Source organism: Mustelus asterias, chromosome 14, assembly GCF_964213995.1.
Source record: "Mustelus asterias chromosome 14, sMusAst1.hap1.1, whole genome shotgun sequence".
Lineage (NCBI taxonomy): Eukaryota > Metazoa > Chordata > Chondrichthyes > Carcharhiniformes > Triakidae > Mustelus > Mustelus asterias.
Window position 1 is genome coordinate 39,976,499 of NC_135814.1, and position 26,791 is coordinate 40,003,289.

At 42.7% G+C, this 26,791-nt stretch overlaps 1 protein-coding gene across 1 annotated transcript in view; it reads right to left on the bottom strand.

The window, feature by feature from the left end:
• Nucleotides 1-26,791, bottom strand: part of xirp2b (xin actin binding repeat containing 2b) — a 201,238-nt gene that overhangs the window by 79,754 nt on the left and 94,693 nt on the right. Inside the window, exon 5 of the mRNA XM_078228210.1 lies at nt 5,649-5,799. Within this exon, the coding sequence (XP_078084336.1) occupies nt 5,649-5,799 (151 nt within the window). The remainder of the gene's footprint in view (nt 1-5,648; nt 5,800-26,791) is intronic.

Genomic DNA, 26,791 nt, shown 5'->3' on the forward strand with positions numbered 1-26,791 from the left:
CACACAGTTCAACAACAGCAGATAGGCACTGGAGTAGGATGCTATGATCAACCGTTTAAAAGCTGCACGTAGGTCGAGAAGGAGGAGGAGCTGTGGTTAACATTGTCACAATAACTTGGGATGTCATTTGCAGATTCAATACATGAGCCTTCTGGTACTATTGCAAGCATGGAAACCTATTTGGAGAGATTCAAACATGGACTTCCTGGAAAAGTGAGAACAGATTTAGAGGTAACAACATATTCATGGATTTTGGAGAGGAAAGTGAGGTTGGAGATGGGTAGTCATGTGCAAGAACAGAGGCGTGTAGAGTTGGTTCTTTGAGGAGAGGAGTGATGACAGCAGAAAGCTATCGCTATTTAAATTACAACTATGTTATTACTGAACCAAGGTAGCACTTTATCAAACATTCTATGCCATTTTATGATTATTATGGGGACACAAACATCTCCAAGTTCTCTTCTGAGTTACACAACAACCTGACTTGGAAATATATCATTGTTCCTTCTCTGGGTCAAAACTTGAGGGATCTGAACTGGGTAGATTGGGACAATACCATTACCATTGATGGAAGGCTCCAGAACCAAAGGCCTCAATTTAACCTCATTGGCAAAATAAGCAGTGATAACATGAGGAATAGCATTTTGAAGCAGTGAGTGGCTAGGATCTGAAATATACTGCCCGAGGGTGTGGTGGGGGTAGATTCAATAGAAAAGAAAGTAAGAGGCCATAGAATACATGTCCATAGATCTCTGAAGACAGCAGGCCAAGTAGATAAAGTAGTTCAGATATGGGATACTTGCCTTTATTAGCCAAGGTATTGAATATAAGAGCAGGGAGGTTATGCTGGATCTGTATAAAATGCTCGTTAGGCCATAGCTGGAGCACTGTGTGCAATTCTGGTCAACACACTACAGGAAGGAAGTGATTGCACCAGAGAAGATGCAGAGGAGATTCACCAGGATATTGCCTGGGCAGGAGCAATTCAGCTATCAAGAGAGACTGGATAAGCTGGAGTTGTTTCTCTTGGAGTAGGAAAGGCAGAGGGGGGAACATAATTGAAGTGCATAAAATTATGAGGGGCACAGATAGAGTGGATAGGAAGGAACTTTTTGCCTTAGCAGAGGGGTTAATAACCAGGGGGCATAGATTTAAGTTAAGGGGCAGGAGGATTACTGGAAATGTGAGGAAAAATCTTTTCACCCAGAGGGCGGTGGGAATCTTGAACTCACTGCCTGAAAGGGTGGTAGAGGTGGGAACCCTCACGACATTCAAAAAGCATTTAGATGAGCACATGAAATGCCACAGCATGCAAGTGCTGGAAAATGGGATTAAAATAGATAGGTGCTTGATGGCTGGGCCGAAGGGCCTCTTTCTGTGCTGTAAAACCCTATGACTCTAATTGCAGGGCTCTGGGGAAAAGGCAGGACGTGAACTAAGTGGGTTGTTCTTGTCCATATTCTGTGCTGTAACCATTCTATGATTCTAAAATCCTGGGACTCCCTACCTAATGGCACTATTTGCCTACCGCCATCACATGGACTACAGCAGCCAAGGAAGGTGCTTTATCGCTACCTTCCCAAGGGAAATTAGGGGTGAGCAATAAATGCTGGTCCTGCCAGCAATGCCCATATCCTGTGAATGTATTTTTTAAAATACCATTGGTGGGAGGTTGGCAGAGGGTTGCCAGTTCAGCCTAAAGAGTAGAGATATGACAAAGGTGGATAATTTGGAGTTACTGTGAAGACAGGGGGTTGGGGTGGAGAAGGGGTAAAAAAATGACCAGAATTTTACCGCCTCGCCTGACACAGGAATTGGAGTGGGCGAGGGGCGGACAACAGAAAGGTCCATTGACCTTGGGCGGGATTTTATGGTTTAGAATTTGAACGAATTTGATTTATTATTGTCACATATATTAGCATACAGTGAAAAGTATTGTTTCTTGTGTGCTATACAGACAAAGCATACCATACATAGAGAAGGAAAAGAGAGAGTGCAGAATGTAATCATAGCTAGGGTGTAGAGAAAGGTCAACTTGATGCGAGATAAGTCCATTCAAAAGTCTGATGGCAGCAGGGAGGAAGCTGTTTTTGAGTTAGTTGGGATGAGATTTCAGACTTTTGTATCTTTTTTCCAACAGAAGAAGGTGGAAGAGAGTATGTCCAGGATGTGTGGGATCTTTGATTATACTGGCTGCTTTTCCAAGGCAGTGAAAAGTGTACACAGTGTCAATGCTTGGGAGGCTGGTTTGAGTAATGGGCTGGGCTTCATTCATGACCCTCTGTAGTTTCTTGCAGTCTTGGACAGAGCAGGAGCCATACCAGGCTGTGACACAACCAGAAAGGTCTCGGGACCAGCGAGGCAATAAAATCCTTCTACTTGTCCTGTCCTTTCCCCTCAGGGGATTAAATATTTACAGTCAAGGTTCACACAAACGTATCTGGGAATTAGCATGCCCAATGTGAACAATAAACCCATTATGTTGCTGATAAACCAAATGGAAATGAGTACTTTACATTTCATTTTCCTGGTCTCTCTGACTGATGGATAGATAAATTATATTCTGACAGCCCCTATTTCAGAGTAAATTATGAATGAGGCTTGTTAAATAAAACACTTCCGAAGCAAGAGCAAACGCAACACATTTCACAAGATTTAATAGTTACGGTAATCGGACAAAATAATAAAAAGTTAAAGAACACTTAGCTGTCCTTTGCACAAGATCAGAATAACTTCAATATAAGAAAGAACTCTCAAGGCTCAATTTGCCTCTGCCCAAGTGTCAGTGTGTAATACAGAACTAGTGAAACGTGTAACGATGCCAGGCAAGCTGCATATTTGGAGATGTCAATCAACATCTGAACCAGGGGTGAGTAAGCAATGGCTCCAGAGCCACCTACAACTCATTAAAAACTCATAGGTGGCACCAGCTCCAGGTTTTTCATTATCCATTTATGGAAAATAGATACCAAAATATGCTTCTAATTTGAAAGAATATCAGTCACATAAAAATTTCTTGGTGATGGATATTTTCACAAACAGCTAGAACTTGTCAAATGTTTAATGATAAACATGAAATTCTTTTGAAAACTTATTGGATCAAAAGTAACAACAAGTTACAGTTACGCTGTTTTTCTAAGCAAAATTGTGGTATGCACTAACACATTAATGGCTTACAAATTGTCTGCTAGGCAGTCATACAAATCTCTCACAGGCACAGACGTATGCATCAATAAAAAGACCTAATTGTGGCCTTTGTTTTAGACACTTCTGCAAAAAAAAAAATTTATTATGGGAAACAGAGGAGTACGACATTCATCAGTAGTTCTATGTGGAATATTAAAGTTAATTTTAAAATTTAATTTGGAAAAAAAATGTCACGGTTAGAGGGGTTGAAATGACTCCAAATGTTGTAAATTGCGGAACGAACAGTGAAAATGGTCACAGGGCCACCTAGGGTTCCACCTGTCCTCATTATGTATGCTTGGCTGAGAGCCCTGACCTATAAAAGCATTAGACCAGCAGGAAATCTGTTTTGACAAGTGAAGTGAATTGATCTTTGTTTGATTGATGTCTTTAAATGGTTATAATAAATTGATTTTTCTGTAATCTATTATATCAGTGCCTCAATTTTAACCTGGACCAGATTAAAAGGTGTGAAGTGTTTGAAACCTCTGGGTTGGCCTAAAGGGTGTTAGAACCCATGGGGAGTGGGTGTGGAGTAAGCTGGTCTGAAGGGTGAGGACTGTAGACCCTAAATGCTTCTATTGCAATGGAGACAGTCCTTCTAATTAGCCCACATCAGCATTCACCCACCCCCATAACTGCCAAGAATCTGTTTATGGGGTTGGCAGCACCTCTCTATCCATTTTGCCAACCCTCACTTCAAACCAAGGCAGGTCTGCCAACCCGGGAGATTTCCTGCCTCTAACTACCCGCCTCGGTAGCGAAAATCCAGTCCATTGTCTCTGCAGGCCTTAGACAACTTGTTTTCACTTCCAATCAAATGTCCTTGAAACATATCACACTAGGTGATTAGACTTCTTGTTGACAGTCTCACATCAATACTTTGGGAATGATTGATAACCATCTACAAATACTGTTACAGCTTTACGATAGTGGACAAATCTATCCACTTTACGTGAAGAAACATTTCACCTTAATTGTGCATTGTTTTACAATTATTTTCATTAGCATTCATCTACCATTTTAGTCCATCTACTTAGATGGTGCAGAGCTCTTTGAATGCTACCAAACTCCTGTACACTAGTGACTGAGATGAGGAAGGAAGCCAGAGAGGCAGAACGAGGAGAGAGAGACATTTCTGATAACTCTAGAGTTTCCACTGATCTCCCACACAAATTATGGCAGACGATTGTGATAATTCCACAGAAATTTAGTGCTGCAGTGTTTTGCATACAATAGAAAGAGTGTTTTAAAATTACTAAAATATGGAGGGAAGCAACTCTCTATTCCACACTATCAAAAAGTTGTTACCTTTCAAAAGATTGACCAATTACACACTTTTTGCAACAAAAATAATCCATGCTTTCTTTCCCCTTGCAGATGATTTCTGAAAACAAATCTGACTTTACCGTATAAGTACCACGCTATACAAATACAAGCACAATAAATCATTTTCCATTTCAGATTTGCAGGATTAGGATTGGTAGGTAATTGGCTGGAATTGCTGTGCTCTGAGCAACTCCAATCGAGGAGATTTCTTCACAGTAAGAAGCTTGGTCAATTCAATGAAGTTTTGTGCTCGATGTTAGGAGAAGTGTTTGGGATTTTCATTGTGACTTTTTAGCTGCCCCAATCTCCGGGTGATGGGAGGATAAATAGGGAAGATTTGTAACTTTTATTTTTTCATAGAATGAGATAAAGATTGACAGTCTTTAATCACTCTTTGATTTGAACATGCCATGATACATGCTCGCTTTTGATATGGTGAAACATTAGACAGGAAGCACAGTTGTAGGCTAGTTTCTCACTGTGTATGCATCTCTGCTCACAATCACTTCTTAAGCTCAGTCTTGTCACTGAAATAAAATGATAAGTAGAGGTCATTATCTCTATTAAGGCAGGAACAAAGATGTGCGGATTAGGTTGATTGGCCATGATAAATTGCCCCTTGGTGTCAGGGGGATTAGGAGGGTAAATATGTGGGATTATGGGGATAGTATCTGGGTGGGATTGCAGGCTCAATGGGCCAAATGGCCTCCTTCTGTACTGTAAATTCTATGATTCTATAAGGGCAGAAACAGGGGGTTTTGGTGCATTTTCTGCAAACTTACGGAAATGTGTCCAAAAGTCTTATCAGTTCTTCATGCTAAATATTAAAAAACAGAATACTTTTCTACATGATACTGATCAGAAGGTGTCCAACCCAGCAAGGGGCTGGGTGTGGGAACGATGAGATAGAAGATAATTGAGAGTAGTGAAGCAGCTCTCTTCTCCAGAAAACATAGTCAAAATAGCCACTTGGGTGCAACTATGAACAACATAACTGAAAAGATAAGAAAAACTTCATTCTCTCATGACCAGCAAGGGTTAAAAAAATTGAAAAAATTGCACAGTCCAAAAGCAACTGTTATTGTGTAGACAGCTTTACTATGACGATGCATTTTAATTGTTATGGCACTTACCCTCACTGCTGTTTGTTTCCTTTCCATCCCGGGACATTGTTTCCTCCAGTTCCCCTCTAACCTTACAATCCAGATTGGTTTGAGAGCTGCCTGAACGATTTCCAGACTGCTGCTTTGATGGTGGAGAGGGTGAACCTCCACCTCTCAGTTCCTGTAAAAGGAAAAAAAAACTGTCACACTAACAGCTATTTGGAAACATCTGTGGTTTTCCTCTCACACTCATTATTGAGTTCAGCCCCTGATCAGTGGAACTGATCATGCAGTAAAACAGGCCCACACAGGGCATACCACATTAGTTTCAGCACGAGAATGGCCAACCGACTGGATTGTAAGAATATGTTTCTACTGATCAGTTGCAGGTTTTTATAAAGCAGGAAGAATGACATCACTGAATAAACAATAGGTACCGAGTACTGTGTATAATGCACAGGCCACCATTTCATTGATCATTCACAGCAAGCTGATTTAATTCACTCAAAACTGGATGGTTCAATTCCTTAACAGAGACTTTTCCACATTTGCACTCCTACCAAACCCAACAATTGAGCTGTTTTAAATGTTAACCTTGTGGCGTGATAGATATAGAACTTGCTACCACTGTGCAAATAAACACAAAAGCTAACATTGTATGGTTTGAACTGAGTTTTTGGAGCAGCCTGTTCCGAGCTGTTTCTGTTAACTCACACTGAAAAGCCAGCACAGATTTCTTAAAGGCAAATCGTGTTGAATTGATTTTTGTTAAGTTTGATGAAGCAACAAAGAGGCTTGATGAAGACAATCTAGCTGATGTGTTGTGTATAGACTTCCAAAAGATGTTTGGTAAAGTACCGTGTAACAAGCTTGTTAGAAACGTTGAAGCCCCTGGAATAAAAAGGACAGTGGCAGTGTGGATATGATGTTGACTGCGTGACAGGAAACAGAGAGTAGTGGTGAGCGACTGATATTCAGGCTGGAGGAAGATAAACAGGGGCGTTTCCCAGGCTTCGGTACCAAGATCACATGCTTTTCTTCATCCATATTAATGACTCAGACTTGGATGATTTCAAAATTTACATTTGACACAAAACTTGGAAATATTGTGAGCTGCAAGAAGGATAGTGATAGACTTCAAGAGGACATGAACAGGCTAATGGAAAGGGCAGACACAATGCAGAGACAATTTAACGTAGAGAAATCGGCAGCGATACATTTTGCTGAGGGGAACAAGAGAGAGGTGCTATAAACTATCTGGTATAATTCTAAAGGGGCCCAGGAACAAATCAATTAAGGTGGCAGGCGATTGAGAAAGAGATATGGCAGTCGAAACATTACAAATAGAGTCATGCAGTAGAAAAACAAGGAAATAATGATGAATCTTTAAGAAACTCTGGTTCAGCCTCAACTTGAAGTATTGTGTCATATTCTAGAAGGATGTGAAGATTTAGAGAGGGTGTAGAAAAGATTTACAAGAATAGTTTGGATACTTCAGTTATGTGGCTAGACTGGAGAAATCCAGTCGCAGCTTGGGTCACTGTCTGTGTGGAGTTGGCACGTTCTCCCCGTGTCTGCGTGGGTTTCCTCTGGGTGCTCCAGTTTTCTCTCACAGTCCAAAGATGTGCGGGTTAGGTGGATTGGCCATGGTAAATTCCCCTTTAGTGTCGGGGGATTAGCTAGGGTAAATGCATGTGGTTATGGGGATAAGGCCTGGGTGGGATTGTCGTGGTGCAGACTCAATAGGCCGAATGGCCTCCTTCTGTACTGTAGGATTCTATGATTCTATGAAATCTGTCCTCAGAGAAAAGGTGAAGGGAAGATTTGATCGAAGTGTTTCAAGTCATACGAGGGTCTCGCAAGAGTGGATAATGAGAAACAGGTCCCATTGGCAGAGGGGTTGAAAAACTAAAGGACGCGGATTTAAAGTGATTGGCAAAAGAGCTCAAGACAACATGAAGAAAATCTTATTTTACGAAGTGAGTGTTGAGGATCTGAATACATTGCCTGAAAGGGTGGTAGAGGCAGATTCAGTCAGGGCTTTCGAAAGGAAATTGGATAAACATCTGAAGGTAAAGGATTTACAGGGCTATGGGGAGATGGCACAGATTCCACAGATTCATTGTCCTTCTGTGTTATAACCATTCTATGGGCTGGATTTTATGTTGGGGACAGGGTTCCACGTGATCTCCTCACCGCAAAACCAATTAATGGATTTCCGGTCGATTCAAAGTGACTAAATACTGCAAAAGCCATTAGGACAGAACTAGATTCACCTATTCCATGCCAGAGTCCGTCCTGTGAAAAGAAATCAGAAATGTGCTGAGGCGTTCTCAGACAGATTTCTGCGCTAAAATCTGGAATATCACAGCTAATATGCTCGACCTTAACTTTCTGTTTCAAATCCAAACCTCTTGATTGAATATCAAATACCTGAGCATGTTCAGCATTGCAAGCTTATTTATGAGAATGCCTGCTGAAGGAAGCCATCGACATCGGCGCCACGTCTCTATATCACAGCAATTTAGACATGCCACCATTTTCTGCATCTGTATTAATCGAACTTTGAACTGAGCAATTCACACAGTTGAGTTCAGTTTTAATAAAACAATGCCCAAATAGGTGGCGTTGCCACAGGATTCGCTCTAGATCCAGCACTTGATAACGTTTTTGTCGGTTTCCATGAGAAATGTGTTTTTAATGGAATGGCCCCTATCCTCCCAACTGTGCAGACTTCTGATATGTAGATAATATGTTCATGATTTTTGAGTCTGCATCCACATCTAAGCTCTATCCTGTGCTCAAATTCACTTTTGAGATGGAGCAATCTAATGCATCCCTTTCCTCAATGTACGAGTTGAGAAATCCACCAGTGCGTTCTCCACTACCTACAAGCTTGCCTTCACTGGTCAACATACATGTCGGGATTCATATAGCTCCACACGCTACAAGATTGACCTCATCAGCAATCCTGTGAATAGGGCTCCAGCCTTTTTCTCACCTTGCAAGCTGATGCAGAAATAAAGCATGTCAAAGCTCTCCTGCAGGACAATGCCTGTCCTTATCAGATCATTGTTCGCTGTGTATCACATAAACTCACAAATGGGCCAAAGTCTGCCACATCCGGACCCGGAAATCTAACTCAAATTACCTTGGAAAGGGAAAGTATCTGAAAAATTTGAACATTAGGTTCAGCAAACCATTTCATGCTGCTACTATGCAGTGGCTACATGAGTGGCATTTTCCGCTCATAGGAAACACTGCTGTCAGTCTAGAAAAAACATTCTGCTTACCATACAATCCGTTAATGTTGCACATGAATATTAGTGCTGGTGTAATGCCAGCTAGATATCCCATGCATTCCAATGATTTGCGGTTTGGATCAAACAGCATGTTCCTTTGGGTGTTTTGTAATGGGCAGAGTACAGACCATACTCAACTAGCCCTTGCATGCAAAACTCAGAGCAAACATGCACTGTTAAATGATTTTGTGATTGGGCAGCACTTGCTAATCAATCCTGAGTAAGCTAACAGCTACACTAACAACCAATTTAAATAAATGAGTCCAGGTCGTAATGTGATTCATTTACACTTGCGAGAAGGAACACACATTCATACATAGGGACCCGTTCTCTACAAACAAAAGCCAAATTACCCGGGAGCTTGGGAGCCTATAATTCCCTGTTGCTTTCTCCATGGCAATGCTTCAGCCAATCAGAGCCGACTTACCAACCAATCGGCACCCTCTTTCTCTGGTAAATTGTTGTGATCATTTGAAATTTGGCATTCTTGCATTTGTCCTGATGAATGCAAGATGAAAAGCTTGGGCACTACGCCATTTCTTTTCAGCAATAGACAACTATTTATATTGCACATTGATGTACAAATCAAACAAGTTTATAATTTTATCAATTGCAAAGAAATAAAACTGCAAATAGCAATAAATATCAAAAGCTTCATAATAGTTAGATTGCTAAATGTATAAGAGATATTGGGAGCAATTCTCTCATCCTGCTGCACTGCTTTTTTAGCGCAGCAGGCCAGGAGACTTTAGTGGTGGCCGATTCACACGATTTGGGCTGGACGTCTGGGCCTCTGCACATCTCCCAGCGTTGGATCTCCGGAGCTGCATAATGTATGCAGCAGCTCATTTACATGCTATTTAAATCCTATTAGCGGACCTGGGACTGAAATCTCTGGGCCCGCTAGCCTCTCCCCCCCCCCCCCCCCCCCCCGCCCTCCCACCCCACCCCAGGAGTGGTTCACTCCAGTGGGCTTTACTATAGCTCCCCACTTGCGGGATACTTGCAGTCCGATCCTGTTGGAGTGAAAGGGGGCAATTGAGAGAGTCAAGCACTGGGGGGAGGTGCCCCCTGGGCATTGCCACCTTGGCAGTGCCAGCCTGGATCCCCTGGCACTGCCCAATGGGCAAAGTGCCAAAGCCCAGAAGGCATCTTGGCACTGCCCACTGGGTATGGGGCAGTGCCAAGGGGGCCAGGCCTAATGGGGACCGGGCCTCTTGGGTCGATCAGTGGGGTGGGGGGGTCCCACTGCCGCTCTGCAGCCCAGTGATCGGGGCTGGTCATCGTGGTGGGGATGGAGGCAGCCTGCTAGGGGGGTCACGGCTGCAGGGGAGGCGGCAGCACTGTAGGGGGTGTAATTTGGAAGTGCCAGTGGGGAGAGAGATCGGGGTGAGGGGGTGGAGATTGGGGCTGCCAGGGGTGGGGGGGGGGGGGGTCAGGGCTAGGCCCAGATATGTCCGGGGGGGCAGTTACTGTGCCGGCCTCCTGGGTGGGAATAGGCCCCACCCACTGATTTCTGGAGTACATCACGCTAGTGCACTCTGCAATGCACAGAGTGTGGGAGATTCATTTTGAAAGAAAAGCATGATTTACTCCAGTTTTTATGCGAATTTAACACTTAGAATTTTTTTGGGAGAATTGTCCCCATTTTCTTTCATAATATTGTTCTTATAACAAAAAGAAAAGAAAGCAACATTGCATCATGTATAAACCCAGTGGTTAACAGTATCTCAGTAAGATTCTCAGTCATTCATTGACGAATGTGGGAGGTTAAGCTTTTATCAATATCTTGGTATTTTACTGTGCTATATAAATTAGAAGGCTGAATACACTGTTGTTAGTACAATTTTTCACATTAGCTGCAACTGCCTTCATGACAAACTCTTAATTTAACTAAGTAATTATTCAGTATTAAATCTAAATTTAAAGCCAATCGTGATAATGATATTTGACCCAGCTCATACAAGAACAGAAAGGAGAAGCCCACCTTAATCATTATCGTCTTCAAGTTAAATCCATCAGCTGTTATACATTTTTAATAATCAAGCAAACTTTCAATAACTACTGAAGTATGTCTACAATAATTAACTGCCAAAGAAACGGGTCAATAGCAAATAGTAAACTCTTCCTTTATGAATCAATTCTTTAACTTTCTGGTTAATCAGTAATTTACAACATTGCTAAATAACATGCCAGAGGACTGTCATACCTCACTGTTGAACACCAATGAAACCATGATTTGCTAGAATATACTAACATTATTCTAAGAAAATTGGAATTGGAACCAGCACTTCTTTCTTATGAACATTCCCATTATTCTGTGTTTATTTTGGTTGGTCATTATACTTAACCAAGGCCTTTACTTACATAAAGTCTAGCAAGGAATCAACAAGATTGAATGGTGCCTGTATGTCCAATAGAAGCACATTTTTGGGCTTACAGTAAAGCTGAACATTGAGGCAAAGCTTCTAGGCTGATAGAAGCTGATACTAGTTGCTGATATGTTACCAAACTAGAATGTGAAATGGGAATCCACTTTCTCTTCCTTTGGGTTCTATACCACATGGACACTTATTCCACACTGCAGTCTCAGCTTTTAGACCAAATATCTTTCCCAAAGGCCATGTAGTACTTTGTATAAACAGAGCCAATAATCCACAAATGGGAATGGTGCTTCTTATGGCTCTGCTCTTGTGGAAACAAACACATGCTAGATTTGATGATAACCAAATTGCAGGAGAATTGTATCTTGGCTTTCATTTAAAATTACTGTTGAATGCTGATGGCTACAGAACATATCTCTTGGGGAAGTCTTCTGTAATCGGGCAGAGTCAGCATACTTCAGACAGAGGATCAGAAAGCATTGATGGTACCTTTCCAGGGCTTTGAGGTAGCACCTGTACGTAGTCCAAGTTTCTGAGGCATACAGAAGAGTTGGGAGGAAAACTGCCTTGTACATGAGGATCTCTGTATCAGCACGGATGTTGCGGTCATCGAAGACTCTCATCCTTAAAGACACCTGAAGGCAGCACTTGCAAAGCAGCTAAATACATACTTCGGTTGGGCTTCATAAAAGAGGGCACACATAACATAACAGAAATGTTGGGGGACACAGGATTTAGTGAGAGGGAGGAACTGAAGCAAATCAGTATTAGTAGGGAAATGGTGCTGGGGAAATGGATGGGATTGAAAGCTGATAAATCCCAGAGCCTGATAATCCACATCCCAGAGTACTTAAGGCAGTGGCCCTTGAAATAGTGGATGCAGTGGTGGTCATCTTCTGAGATTCTACAGACTCTGGAACAGTTCCTTTGGATTGGAGGGTAGCTAATATAACACCAATATTTAAAAAGGGAGGTAGAGAGAAAATAGGGAATTATAGACCAGTCAGCCTGACATTGGTACTTGGGAAAAGTCCATTATCAAAGATTTTAAAGCAGAGCATTCAGAAAACAATGGCAGAATCGGGCAGAGTCAGCATGGGTTTAGAAAGGGGAAATCATGGTTGACAAATCCACTGGAATTATTTGAGGACGTAACTAGTGGAGTTGATGATGAGGATCCAGTGGATGTGGTTTATTTGGACTTTCAGAAGTCTTTCAACGAAGTCCCATGTACAAAATTAGTGTGTGCACAATCAAAACGCATGGGATTGGGGGGAGTATATTGAGATGGATAGAAAACTGGTTGGCAGACAGGAAACAAAGAGTAGGAATAAACGAGTCTTTTTCCAAATGGCAGGTAGTGACAAGTGCAGTGCCACAGGGATCGATGCTAGGACCGTGCTATTCACAATATGTATTAATGATTTAGATGAGGGAACTAAATGTTCCCTCCAAATTTGCAGATGACACAAAGCTGGGTGGGAGGGTGAGCTGTGAGGAGGATGCAAAGCTGTTTCAGTGTGATACGGACAGGCTGAGTGAGTGGACAAATACATGGCAGATGCATTATAATGTGGATAAATGTGTGGTTATACACTTTGGTGGCAAAAACAGGAAGGCAGATTATTGTCTGAATGGCTATATGTTAAGACAGTGGAATGTGCACCGAGACCTTGGTGTCCTCGTATCCCAGTTGTTGAAGATAAGCATGCATGTGCAGCAGGCAGTAAAGGAGGCAAATGGTATTTTGGCTTTCGTAGTGAGAGGATTCAAGCGCAGGAGCAGAAATGTCTTGCTGCAATTACATAGAGCCTTTGTGAGGCCGTACCTGGAGTATTGTGTATAGTTTTGGTCTCCTTATCTGAGGAAGGATGTTCTTGCTACAGAGGGAATGCAGAGAAGGTTTACCAGACTGATTCTGGGATGACGGGAATGACATATGAGGAGAGATGGAGTCAGTTAGAATTATATTCACTGGAGTTCAGAAGAATGAGGAATGATCTCATAGAAACCAACAAAATTCTAACAGGACTATACAGGGTAGATGCAGGAAGGATGCTTCTGATGGTGGGGATGTCCAGAACCAGGGGTTATTGTCTAAGGATTTGAGGTAAGCCTTTTAGGACTGAAATGAGGAGAAATTTCTTCACCCAGAGCTTGTGGAATTCACTACCACAGAAAACAGTTGAGGCCAAATGTTTTCAAGAAGGTGTTAGCTATAGCTCTTGGTGCGAAGGGGAGAGAGTAGGATCAGTTTATTGAGTTGAATAATCAGCCATGATCAGAATGAATGGTGGAGCAGGCTTGAAGGGCTGAATGGCCCACTCCTGTTACTATTTTCTATGTTTCTACCGTTTGTATGTAACACCCCTGCATTCATTTCATCCTACACCACAATGCAGGACCGCAATCTGTCCACATGAGACAGCAATTTACTTGTACTTCCTCCAGATTCATATACAGTACCCTCTATTCACTACTCTTGAAGGAGGTTGTTCTGCAGTGGGGAGATTAAACCTAGATTAGACAATCCAGGTTACTGAACATCGCCAATCGGCCTGCAAGTACAATCCTGAGATCCCTGTCGCTTACCACTCTCTCTGTTTCACTTCCACTCCATCCTCTGTGTCCTTGGTTTTCTTTTGGTTTTCTCTACCCTCTATAGTCCTGTTAGAATTTTTTTGGTTTCTATGAGATCACTCCTCATTCTTCAGAACTCCAGTGAATATAATTCTAACTGACTCCATCTCTCAGGGCGGCACGGTAGCACAGTGGTTAGCACTGCTACTTCACAGCTCCAGGGACCCGGGTTTGATTCCCGGCTTGGGTCACTGTCTGTGTGGAGTTTGCACATTCTCCTCGTGTCTGCGTGGGTTTCCTCCGGGTGCTCCGGTTTCCTCCCACAGTCCAAAGATGTGCGGGTTAGGTTGATTGGCCATGCCAAAATTGCCCTTAGTGTCCTGGGATGCGTAGGTTAGAGGGATTGGTGGGTAAGTATGTAGGGATTTGGGGGTAGGGCCTGGGTGGGATTGTGGTCGGTGCAGACCCGATGGGCCGAATGGTCTCTTTCTGTGCTGTAGGGTTTCTAAGTTTCTAAGTTTCTCCTCATATGTCATTCCCGTCATCCCAGAATCAACCTGATGTTGTTGAAACTCTTACTGTCCTTGGTTTTCAGCAGTGTTTCAGTGAAGTTCAATGTAAGTTCAAAGGACAGCAGCTCACCTTTTTAATTAGTAGTTGCAACACCACCTGCCACCCCCCCCCCCCTCACCCCCCGCCCCACCACCCCCATCTGACATTAATATTGATCTCAAACCTTAACCGATTTTCTCTCCTACTGGAGATGCTGATGAATTGTTCCCTCATATTTTTCCTTCCGATAAGCTGTTCATCTGTACACTTTTCTGCAACTGATGAAGAGCAATGTAGCCAAAATGTTAACTCCACCTCTCTCCACAGAGCTCCGATTGACTTGCTGAGTGTTCCTAGCATTTTTTTGTTCACGTTTCAGGTCTAGTTGCATGTGTTTTGTACGTGTACAAGGTGACAATGAACGCTTTGTGAAAGAACAAAAGAAAAGCAAAGATGTGTAAGTGAGCAAAATAAATGGATAAATAAACTCAAAAATCACTGACAGATCTTGGCAAGAGAAATTTCATAAAGAAATCTTATTTATGATTAGCTCAACCCAATGGCTTGGTAATCTGATGGCCCAGTTCTCTCTTGCAGATTGCAAAACTTCCTGACTGATGAATTTCATGGGATACTATTTTGCATTTAGTGAATGGAGGGAGGTTAAAGGCAGGATTATGTTAGCAACTGTACACTTTAAACTATTATACAACTGGCAAGATTTCCCAGTTCATCTCAATCAGCTTTCCAAATTATCTGAAAATAACAGATGTTTATACAAGTCAATCAGAAAAGTGTATATGTACATAAATAATGTGCTTTTGTATAAGAACAAAGAACAAACAAAGAATAAAGAAAATTACAGCACAGGAACAGGCCCTTCGGCCCTCCAAGCCTGCATTGACTGTGCTGCCCGACTTAACTAAAACCCCTGACCCTTCCGGGGACCATATCCCTCTATTCCCATCCTATTCATGTAATTGTCAAGACGCCCCTTAAAAGTCACTACCGTATCCGCTTCCACTACCTCCCCCAGCAACGAGTTCCAGGCACCACTACTCTCTGTGAAAAATATCTGCCTTATACATTTCCTTTAAACTTTGTCCCTCGCACCTTAAATCTATGCCCTCTAGTAATTGACTCTTCCACCCTGGGAAAAAGCTACTGACTCTCCACTCTGTCCATGCCTCTCATAATCTTGAAGACTTCTATCAGGTCTCCCCTCAACCTCCGTCGCTCCAGTGAGAACAAACCAAGTTTCTCCAACCTCTCCTCATAGCTAATGCCCTCCATACCAGGCAACATGCTGGTAAATCTTTTCTGTGCCCTCTTCAAAGCCTCCACATCCTTCTGGTAGTGTGGCGACCAGAATTGAACACTATATTCCAAGTGCGGCCGAACTAAGGTTCTATAAAGCTATAACATGACTTGCCAATTTTTAAACTCAATACTCCGGCCGATGAAGGCAAGCATGCCATATGCCTTCTTGACTACCTTCTCCACCGGCATTGCCACTTTCAGTGACCTGTGTACCTGTACACCCAGATCCCTTTGCCTATCAATACTTTTAAGGGTTCTGCCATTTACTGTATATTTTCTATCTGTATTAGACCTTCCAAAATGCATTATCTCACATTTGTCCGGATTAAACTCCATCTGCCATCTCTCCGCCCAAGTCTCCAACTGATCTATATCCTGCTGTATCCTCTGATGGTCCTCATCGCTATCCGTAAATCCACCAACCTTTGTGTTGTCCACAAACTTACTAACCAATACAGTTACATTTTCCTCCAAATCATTTATATATATTACAAACAGCAAAGGTTTCAGCACTGAACCCTGAGGAACACCACATGTCACAGCCCTCCATTCAGAAACGCACCCTTCCACTGCTACCCGCTGTCTTCTTTGACCGAGCCAGTTTTGTGTCCACCTTGCCAGCTCACCACTGATCCCATGCAACTTCACCTTCTGCACCAGTCTGCCATGAGGGACCTTGTCAAAGGCTTTACTGAAGTCCATGTAGACAACATCCACTGCCCTATCCTCATCAATCATCTTCGTCACTTCCTCGAAAAACTCGATCAAGTTCGTGAGACACTATCTCCCCTTCACAAAACCATGTTGCCTCTCACTAATACGTCCATTTATTTCCAAGTGGGAATAAATCCTGTCTCGAAGAATCCTCTCCAATAATTTCCCTACCACTGATGTAAGGCTCACCGGCCTGTAATTACCTGGATTATTCTTGCTACCCTTCTTAAACAAAGGAACAACATTGGCTATTCTCTAATCCTCTGGAACCTCCCCTGTACGCCGGCATCTCCACATCATGACTACCATCGACACCGCAAACTGCCGGCTCCAAGTGGAGAGGGTCTCCAAGAAGATCGCGCATATCGACACAGAACGCTGGCATCTCCACATCATGATCTCCCCTGTAGCCAGTGAGGATACAAAGATTTCTCTCAAGGCCCCAGCAACTTCCTCCCTGGCCTCTCTCAGTATTCTGGGGTATATCCCATCAGACCCTGGGGACTTGTCTACCTTAATGTTTTTCAAGAACTCCAATACCTCCTCCTTTCTGATCTCAACATGAGTCAAACTATCTACACATCCTTTCCCAGACTCATCATCCACTAAGTCCTTCTCTTTGGTGAATACTGACGCAAAGTACTCATTTAATACCTCGCCCATTTCTTCTGGCTCCATGCATAGATTCCCTCCCTTGTCCTTGAGTGGCCCAACCCTCTCCCTGGCTACCCTCTTGCTCTTTATATATGTATAAAAAGCCTTGGGATTTTCCTTAATTCTGCTGGCCAATGCTTTTTCATGACTCCTTTTAGCCCTTCTTACTCCTTGCTTAAGTTTATTTCTACTTTCCTTGTAATCCACACTTGCTTCGTGTGTTCCCAGCCTCCTAGCTTTGACAAATGCTTCCTTTTTCTCTTTGACTAGGCTCACAATATCTCTCGTTATCCAAGGTTCCCAAAACTTGCCATATTTATCCTTCATCCTTACAAGAATGTGCCGGTCCTGAATCCCTATCAACTTACACTTGAAAGCCTCCCACATGCCAGATGTTGATTTGCCCTCAAACATCTGCCCCCAATCTACATTCTTCAGTTCCTGTCTAATATTGTTGTAATTAGCCTTCCCCCAATTTAGCACCTTAACTTGAGGACTACACTTATCTTTATCTCTCAGTACCTTAAAGCTTACTGAATTGTGGTCACTGTTCCCGAACTGCTCCCCTACTGAAACATCAACCACTTGGCCGGGCTCATTCCCCAATACCAGGTCCAGTATGGCCCCTTCCCTAGTTGGACTATAAGCTCAATAAATTTATCCAGTTGAATTGGGGCGGCACGGTGGCATAGTGGTTAGCACTGCTGCCTCACAGCGCCAAGGACCTGGGTTCAATTCCGGCTTTGAATCACTGTTTGTGTGGAGTTTGCACGTTCTCCCCGTGTCTGTGTGGGTTTCCTCTGGGTGCTCTGGTTTCCTCCCACACTCCAAAAATGTATGGGTTAGGTTGATTGGCCATGCTAAATTGCCCCTCCATGTCAGGGGGGCTGCGTAGATAAATATGTGGGGTTATGGTGATAGGACCTGGGTGGGATTGCTGTCAGTGCAGACTCGACGGGTCAAATGGCCTCCTTCTGCATTGTAGCTTCTATGATCTATGATCATCTATGAATTATACAGGCCAAGAGGTGGCATGTTTGACCAAGTCTGTACGCAGCATCTTTCGAAGCTCATGATGTTGCAATTTAAGCTGGGAAACTTGGGTTATCAAGATAAATAAATCAGGCAAGGACAGGAGAAGTAGCTTCTGTGATGTCCCTAAAACCTGATAACCTGCAGATGCTCACTATCAAGGTTCAGTCATAATCAGTGGACAACTGGCTACCATGGAACCATAACTTAATAAAGGGTCAATGTTCTTAGGACATGAAGGGATAGGGAGAAAACAAGAACTGCTGAATGTATTGTTAATATTTAGTTACTGCTAAGAAAGTTTCACTCAAAATGCCTGTGATAAAGTCTTGTTGTAGAATGAGAGTGGTCACAACTACCAAGTCAGTTGGCTGTTTAGTAAGATACAGCCAAATGCATACTACATGTCTGCTTGTTCAATACTCCTTTAGCTATATCTGCCAAAGCTATTTCTTGTTAGCTGATCAAGTACTCAAATGAACACTTCACATCAATCAGGTTCAGATCTATAGTTTTACATACAATAGATAAAACACTATTTAATACTATTTTTTACTCAAAGAAAAGTTGTAATTACAACAAATCAAAAACTAAACAATAATCCAGCTCACCTTGAAAATTACAATAATAAATTTGCATTCAAGATGGTGCCAGAGTGTGGCAACTTCTTGCAAGCTACCCCCAGCATTCCCTCCTATTTTATCTGTTACTCTCGTTCTATGCTTTTAAAACTGTTCTCTAACTCTTTCAAACTCTCCAGCAATGCTCTTCTACTTACACCCTAGCTATGACTGTAACACGACATTCTGCACCCTCTCCTTTCCTTCTCCCCTATGTACTCTATGAATGGTATGCTTTGCATTGCACGCAAGAAACAATACTTTTCACTGGATACCAAAACATGTGACAATAATAAATCAAATCAAATAAATCAGTGAATATTTCATGGAGACTCTCGCCATCAAAATAAAAGCACCTTGAAATGGTCTACAATGGAGAAACATTAAAGTTGTATCATTCATTTAAATATTATAATAAGATTGTGTGCTTCAGATTTTAACATCATTTTAGGTTTACGATATTTGGCCAGCCAGCTATCCCGGGCCTCAGGAAACCCGTCAGCTAAAGCTAAAGGATTGCTTTGTGGTGAAGTTAATGCCTCTGCAGCATTGCTTGTGGTCAAAGAGGAGCAGGAATGATTCCTCCCAGCTTACCAAGTTTACCAAGCTTACCTGTTTCCCCATCCACAATCAGAGCCCACCAGGATCAGAAAACCCTCTTCATTCCAGGAATTGGTGATCACCTCCACCACATCTCTATTAATGTACCTGAAGGCTCCTTCTCCTGATCTATAGCCTCCACTCAAGCATTCCTGAACCGACAGCGAGCCAAGACTGCCAATTAGGTTGGTTCCAAAGAAGAGACATGTTGGACTCAAAACTAACTCTGTTTCTCTCTCCACAGACGCTGTCAGAGCTGCTGAGTTTTTCTAGCATTTTCTGTTTTTGGATCAGGTTGGGTCACTGGTGGAGAACGTGTTGGGGGGGGGGGGTGGGAACCTCTCTGCACTGTTAAAACTGTGTCATTTCCAATAAATTTCTTCCACGCTTCCCCTTCCTCACAAAACCCACCCCAACAGGCATCAGGGCATATGGTTCCATTTAGCTAGTGACCTAAATGGAAGCGGTACACACAGCAACAATCAGTGCATTGTCACTACAAAAATCTAGACCAGGAACAGATTTCACAGCAAAGAAATAAGATCAAGTCAGAACAATGAATTCCATCCATCTGTACTGCACAGGTGAATTGAAGAGAGCAGATCAATTGAACACAAACCCTGCATTAATAATCCTTCATTTCAGAAGCTTATCCAGAACACAATAAAGCTATTTGGTAATAAAAAGGAAGGAACGGCTGCTTTTCCTTTTTAAAATGCTTAACTTAATTGATTAATTATACTTCCACTAGTACTTTGTTTGCAACTTTTGAAAAGGTCAAAGTTCAAAGAAAAACAATTTCCTTCCTCATAGGGCTGCTTCAGTGATGTGACTGATGGAGAGGATCTCAGAACAGATCAGATTTCAGACCATTCCAAGTAGTGTTCTGATACTGTCGAACCTTTTTTTCATTTATTAGTGTCACAAGTAGGGTTACATTAACACTGTGCAAATCCCATAGTCGCCACACTCCGGCACCTGAGCGAGAATTTAGCATGGCCAATCTACCTAACCAGCATGTCTTTCAAACTGTTGGAGGAAACCGGAGCACCCGGAGGAGACCCCCCCCCCCCCCCCCGAGGTAGTAGAGAGAGACCCAACCGAAGAGTTTCCGTGTGGGTAAGAAGGTAGATGTTGCATAAAGAGCAACATCTGCTGAGTGTTATTTGTCGTGTTAACATCAAGATCACCCAATATTGATGTAACTATTGATCTGACTATGATACAAGATGGCATGACTAAATGACTGAGGTCTGGTGGGAAGCAGAAGTAGCACCTTGTGCACAATACTGAGATGTATATCAAATAAACAGGAATGTTTTTCACAAATAACAGTCTATGGTAACATTCTTAGGGAATCAAGCTAACCCTAAATACACCTCATCCACACCCCAAACACATAACAAAACACTATCTCACACTATATGTCGAAGTTTAGGCAAATGTACTCCCATAAACTTTCCTTCCTCTTAATGTAAGTCAAGTTAAATTAAAACAAAATAAAGTAATAAATCATTTTTACTTGTATATTTCCCACAAGTGGTATTTTTACTAACACCTTGTTGTGCATTCATCATGTCAATATCTATATCAAAGGAAATGTTTCTCTCTACATTAGTTCACATAAACCTCATTTTGTCTCACTATTCAATGACAGGAATATTTGTATCTTAAATGAAAGAGTTTCCTTATCCTGGATTTCACACTTTTGGTTCTGTTTTTTGAGTTTACAGAAGGCCCTATTATTTCAAAAACAAACCTCAATCTATTTTACTGATTGCAAGAACAAAGCTCCAAATGTTAACTGCTGAAATAACTTTCTATTTCTAAACAAGGCATTGTCAATGTACTGTTTGTATCAGTGCAGTGTCAAATATAAGTGATGCAGGACTATTCCTCACATGGGATCCAGGAGAAGTCCAATGTGACCCCAGATTAATACTGCAACTTTAGCACTGGTGTGAAGTGTAAAGCACTTGCCATTCTCTAATCTTGCTCAACTGGACTCTGCCTTCTCTCTGACTCACATTTCTCAAAATTCCTCCTATAATTCCTTCTGCATCAGTTTTTGGTCACCCCCAATCTAAGTATTCCCCACATTGTATGTTATGCTTGCCGATTATTCCAGATAGCCTGAGAGTCTTCCAGAATGGACGCTGGCTCTTGTGGGTACTGCTCTTGGTGAACCAGGACAAAGGTGCTTGGATGTCCCAGTTCACACCTGTATGTCTCTGATGGTCCTGTACTGTCAATGCACATCCTGTTCAATCCTAGTTTCCTCCGTGGAGCTACATCAGATCAAGCAGTCCCTGATGAGACATACTCTGTGGCTGGCTCCTGACCAAGACCCCTTAAACTCACCAGAAGGCAGCTTGCCACACTATCTGTAGGATTACGGCAGTGGAGTTGGAGTAGTCAAAGTAAAAAGCCTTTGGCTGCCTGCCTTGTTAGATTGATTGCCTTGGGCCAGCAGGAGCAAGGTGACCTGCACTGGGTGGTACAACCAGTGATAAAGCTCTAAGCAGGAATCTAGCAATGATGAATTTGCAAAACAAGTGCTAGGTCCTTCGGTTACCAATATAACAGAGTATGCATTGCCATCCATGAGCTTCAATTTTAGCATCAACATGCTCAGGTCACTTGTTTAAAATTATAACCTTCAATGGCAGTCATTGGCACCCTCAGCAAAGCAGATATCAAGTCATTAAGTAAATGCCAAAACATTTGCAGACTGCAGCAAATGTCATGTGATCAAACCTTCGGGAATAGGAATAAATTTGGCAACGCTACTGCACAATGATGCTAAAGTAACAGTATGACATACCCTTAGAGGAGCCTGCAATGCGTACTTATATAGTTTTAGACCTGAAAGATATGTAACTTGTAAATGCCATGTGTTAGTACACAATGAGTCTCCTTGCAGTTCTGAGCTAATATAGTAAATTAGGAAACTTTCTGTTCTGTTCTGTTTCTATGCTATTTCTTGCATTTAGCCTTCTTCTTTTCTCCTGTATGCAATGATTCTTTATTCAGGTCTGATTCCACAGTCACCACACATCCTTTGTTTATGAGCCCAACCAGTCACTTTGCATGTGTAAATCTGCACAGTGAGTGCCCATTGAATATTTTACCACCTGGGCCATCACAGTCTCAGCAGCCCATGTCCTTACCTGATGTCTCAAGAAACACAGTTAAAGAAGATGTAGGAAGGGTGAGGTGAGACATCGACTGCTCTTGACATCGAGGCAGCATTTGGACCAAGGAGCCCTCGCAAAACTGGAGTCAATGAGAATCAAGTGAAAAACTCTCCACTGGTTGGAATCATACCAAGTATCCATAATTAAAGAAGAAATAGCAGGCCATCTAGATAAGAATGGTTCAATTAAGCAGACGCAGCATGGATTCATGAGGGGAAAGTCGTGCTTGACGAACTTGTTGGATTTTTATGAAGATGTGACTAGTGCGGTTGATGGAGGAGAACCGGTGGATGCAGTGTTTTTGGATTTCCAAAAGGCGTTTGATAAGGTGCCTCACAAAAGGTTGCTGAAGAAGATTGGGTCACACGGAGTTGGGGGTAGGGTGTTAGCATGGATTGGGGATTGGCTATCCGACAGGAAGCAGAGAGTCGGAATAAATGGGTGCTTTTCTGGTTGGCAGATGGTAACTAGTGGCGTGCCGCAGGGATCGGTACTGGGGCCTCAACCATTTACCATTTATATAGACGGTCTGGGGGAGGGGACTGAGTGTAGGGTAACAAAGTTTGCAGACGACACAAAGATAAGTGGAAAAGTGAATCGTGTGGAGGGCGTAGAAGGTCTGCAGAGAGATTTGGACAGGCTGAGTGAGTGGGCGAGGATCTGGCAGATGGAGTATAATGTTAACAGATGTGAGGTTATTCACTTTGGAAGAAATAATAGCAAATTGGATTATTATCTAAATGGAAAGAAATTATAACATGCTGCTGTGCAGGGGGACCTGGGGGTCCTTGTGCATGAGACGCAAAAACCCAGTCTGCAGGTGCAACAGGTGATCAAGAAGGCAAATGGGATGTTGGCCTATATCGCAAGGGGGATAGAATATAAAAGCAGAGATGTCTTGCTGCATCTGTACAGGGCATTGGTGAGGCCGCAGCTGGAATACTGTGTGCAGTATTGGTCCCCTTATTTGCGGAAGGATATATTGGCCTCGGAGGGAGTGCAGAGAAGGTTCACTAGGTTGATACCAGAGATGAGGGGTGTTGATTATGAGAAGAGACTGAGCAGATTGGGTTTGTATTCGTTGGAATTTAGAAGGCTGAGGGGGGATCTTGTAGAGACCTATAAGATCATGAAGGGCTGGATAGGGTAGAGATGGAGAGATTCTTTCCACTTAGAAAGGAAACTAGAACTAGAGGGCACAGCCTCAAAATAAAGGGGGGTCAGTTTAGGACAGAGTTGAGGAGGAACTTCTTCTCCCAGAGGGTGGTGAATCTCTGGAATTCTCTGCCCACTGAAGTGGTGGAGGCTACCTCGTTAAATATGTTTAAATCACGGATAGATGGATTCCTGATCGGTAAGGGAATTAGGGGTTATAGGGATCAGGCGGGTAAGTGGAACTGATCCACTTCAGATCAGCCATGATCTTATTGAATGGCGGGGCAGGCTCGAGGGGCTAGATGGCCTACTCCTGCTCCTATTTCTTATGTTCTTATGTTCTTAAGATGGTTGTGGTTGCTGGAGGTCAGTTCATCTCAGCTCCAATACACAAGTGCCAGGCAATGACCACCTCCAACAAGAGAGCATCTAACCCTCATACCTTGACATTCAATGGCATTACCATCGCTGAATCCCCCACTATGGGAGTTACCATTGACTAGAAATTTAACTGGACTAGCCATATAAATACTGTGGCAACAAGAGCAGGTCAGAGGCTAGTAATCCTGTGCCATGTATCTCACCTCCCTACTCCCCAAAGCCTGTCAACAATCCACAAGGCATAAATCAAGATTATAAAGGAATATTCTCCGCTTGCCTGGATAGGTACAGCTCCAACAAAGCTCATGAAGCTTTGTTCATCCAGGACAAAGCAGCCCACATGATTGGCACCCTATCCACAAACATTAAATCCCTCCATAACAAATGCACAAAGGTAACAGTGTGTACCATCTACAAGATGCACTGCAGGAACTCAACAAGCCGACTTAGAAGGCACCTACCAAACCCCATTAACTACCATCTAGAAAGACAAGGGTAGCAGATACATGGGAACAGCACCACCTTAGAAATTCCCCTCCAAACAACTCACCATCCTGACTTGGAAATATATCACCGTTTCTTCACTACTGCTCGGTCAAAATCCTGGAACTCGCTCCATAACAGCACAGTGGGTGCACTACATGACGTGAACTGCTGCTGTTCAAGAAGGCTGCTCACCACCACCTTTTCAAGGGCAATTCGGGATGTGCAATAAATGCTGGCCTAGCCAGCAAAGCCCACATCCCTTGAATTAATTAAAACAAGAATCAGGAGTGAGACGACTAAATAATCTTCCTCATCTCAAAATATCACTGAAGTTAAGGTCAGTTGATTTGGCACAGCGTAGGAACAAAGCCTCAGACCTTCTGGATCTGTATTGCTTAACTATTCATCAATAAACTTGTTGAGCAGCCATCAAAACCATTTCTAAATAATTTCACTGAGTCATGGCGCTTCGGTGAATCTTCTTACATTAGACAAAGCGGCATCTGCAATTCAACATCGAGCGTTGTTTTTTTAAATTATGAGGTTGAGCAAATATTTACAGGTCAGGAATAGCAACAGCTACACACTGAGGAAAGGTCATTTTATCCAGGAATATCCTGCAGGCCTAACCTCTAAGAAATATCTGCAGCGCATGAGAGATTTTTTAGAACCAGATACCCATAACCTTCCTGAGTGCAATTGTTAACTTACTAGCAGTTAATAGTAGCATTGTGCTATGGAATCCAAACCAACTAGCTCATGAGTTAATAATATTGTCCAAAATATTTCAACATGACATACTTATAGACAACGTAGGGGAAAGAAATTTGTCCAATCTGGAAAAGATGCAAATCCAGTCCTAAAAATAAAATACCAGTCTATTAACAAACTATCCCAAATTAGTCCTAGAATCATAGAATCCCTGTGCAGAAGGAGGCCATTTGGCCCAGCGAGCCTGCACCGACAACAATCCCACCCAGGCCCTATCCCCATAATCCCCACTTTTTTACTCTGCTGGTCCCCACGAAGGGTCAATTTAGCATGGCCAATCAACCTAACCCACACATCTTTGGAGTGTGGGAGGAAACCAGAGGAAACCCATTCAGATATGGGGAGAATGTGCAAACTCCACGCAGACAGCACCCAGAATTGAACCTGGGTCACTGGCATTGTGAGGCAGCAGTGCTAACCACTGTGCCACCGTGCTGCAAACAACAAGAGGTATTTCACATCTTTCAAAAGCTAAATAAAATAGAAACATGGAAAGTAGGAGTAGAAGTTGGCCTTTTGGCTCTTTGAGTCTGCTCCGCCATTCAATATGACCATGGCTGATTTTCTATCTCAACACCATACTCCAGCGCTCTCCTCATACCTCCTGACACTTTAGGAATATAGGAATTAAGAGCCAGAGTAGGCAATTCAGCCCTTCGAGCCTGCTCTGCCATTCTATATGATCATGGCTGATCTCCATCTCATCTTAACTCCACTTTTATAGTCCAGAAATTGATCTATTTCCTTCTTAAAGACATTTAGTAACTTGAAGTCCACAGCCTTCCTTGGTAGAGAACTCCATAGGTGCAGCACCATCTGTGTGAAGAACATTCTCGGTCATCTCAGTTTTAAATGGCCTACCCCGTATCCTGAAACTCTGACCCCTTGTTCTGCACCTCCCCACCATCCCCTCCCCCCCCAGCGAACAACATCCCTGCATCCAGTCTGTCCAGCCATGTCAAAATTTTATATGTTTGAATTTGATCCCCTCTCATTTTCCTTAATTCCAGTGAATACAGGCCCAGTTGAGCCAATCTCTCCACTTACAACAATCTCAAGATTCAGTCTGGTGAACCTTCACTGCACTCCCTCTATGGCAAGAATATCCTTTCTTAGATAAGGAGACCAAAACTGCACATGATACACCAGGTGTGGTTTCACTCCTATGCTCTTGTGATGAAGGCCAACATAATATTTGCCTTCCTAACTGCTTGCTGTACCTGCATGTTTGCTTTCAGTGACTGGTGTACTAGGCATCCAGCTCCCTTTGTACGTCAACATTTCCCAATTTATCACCATTTAAATAACACTCTGCCATTCTGTTTCTCCATCTGAAATGGATAACTTCATATTCATCCACACTATACTACGTCTGCCATGTATTTGCCCACTCACTCAACTTGGCTAAATCACCTTGAAACCTCT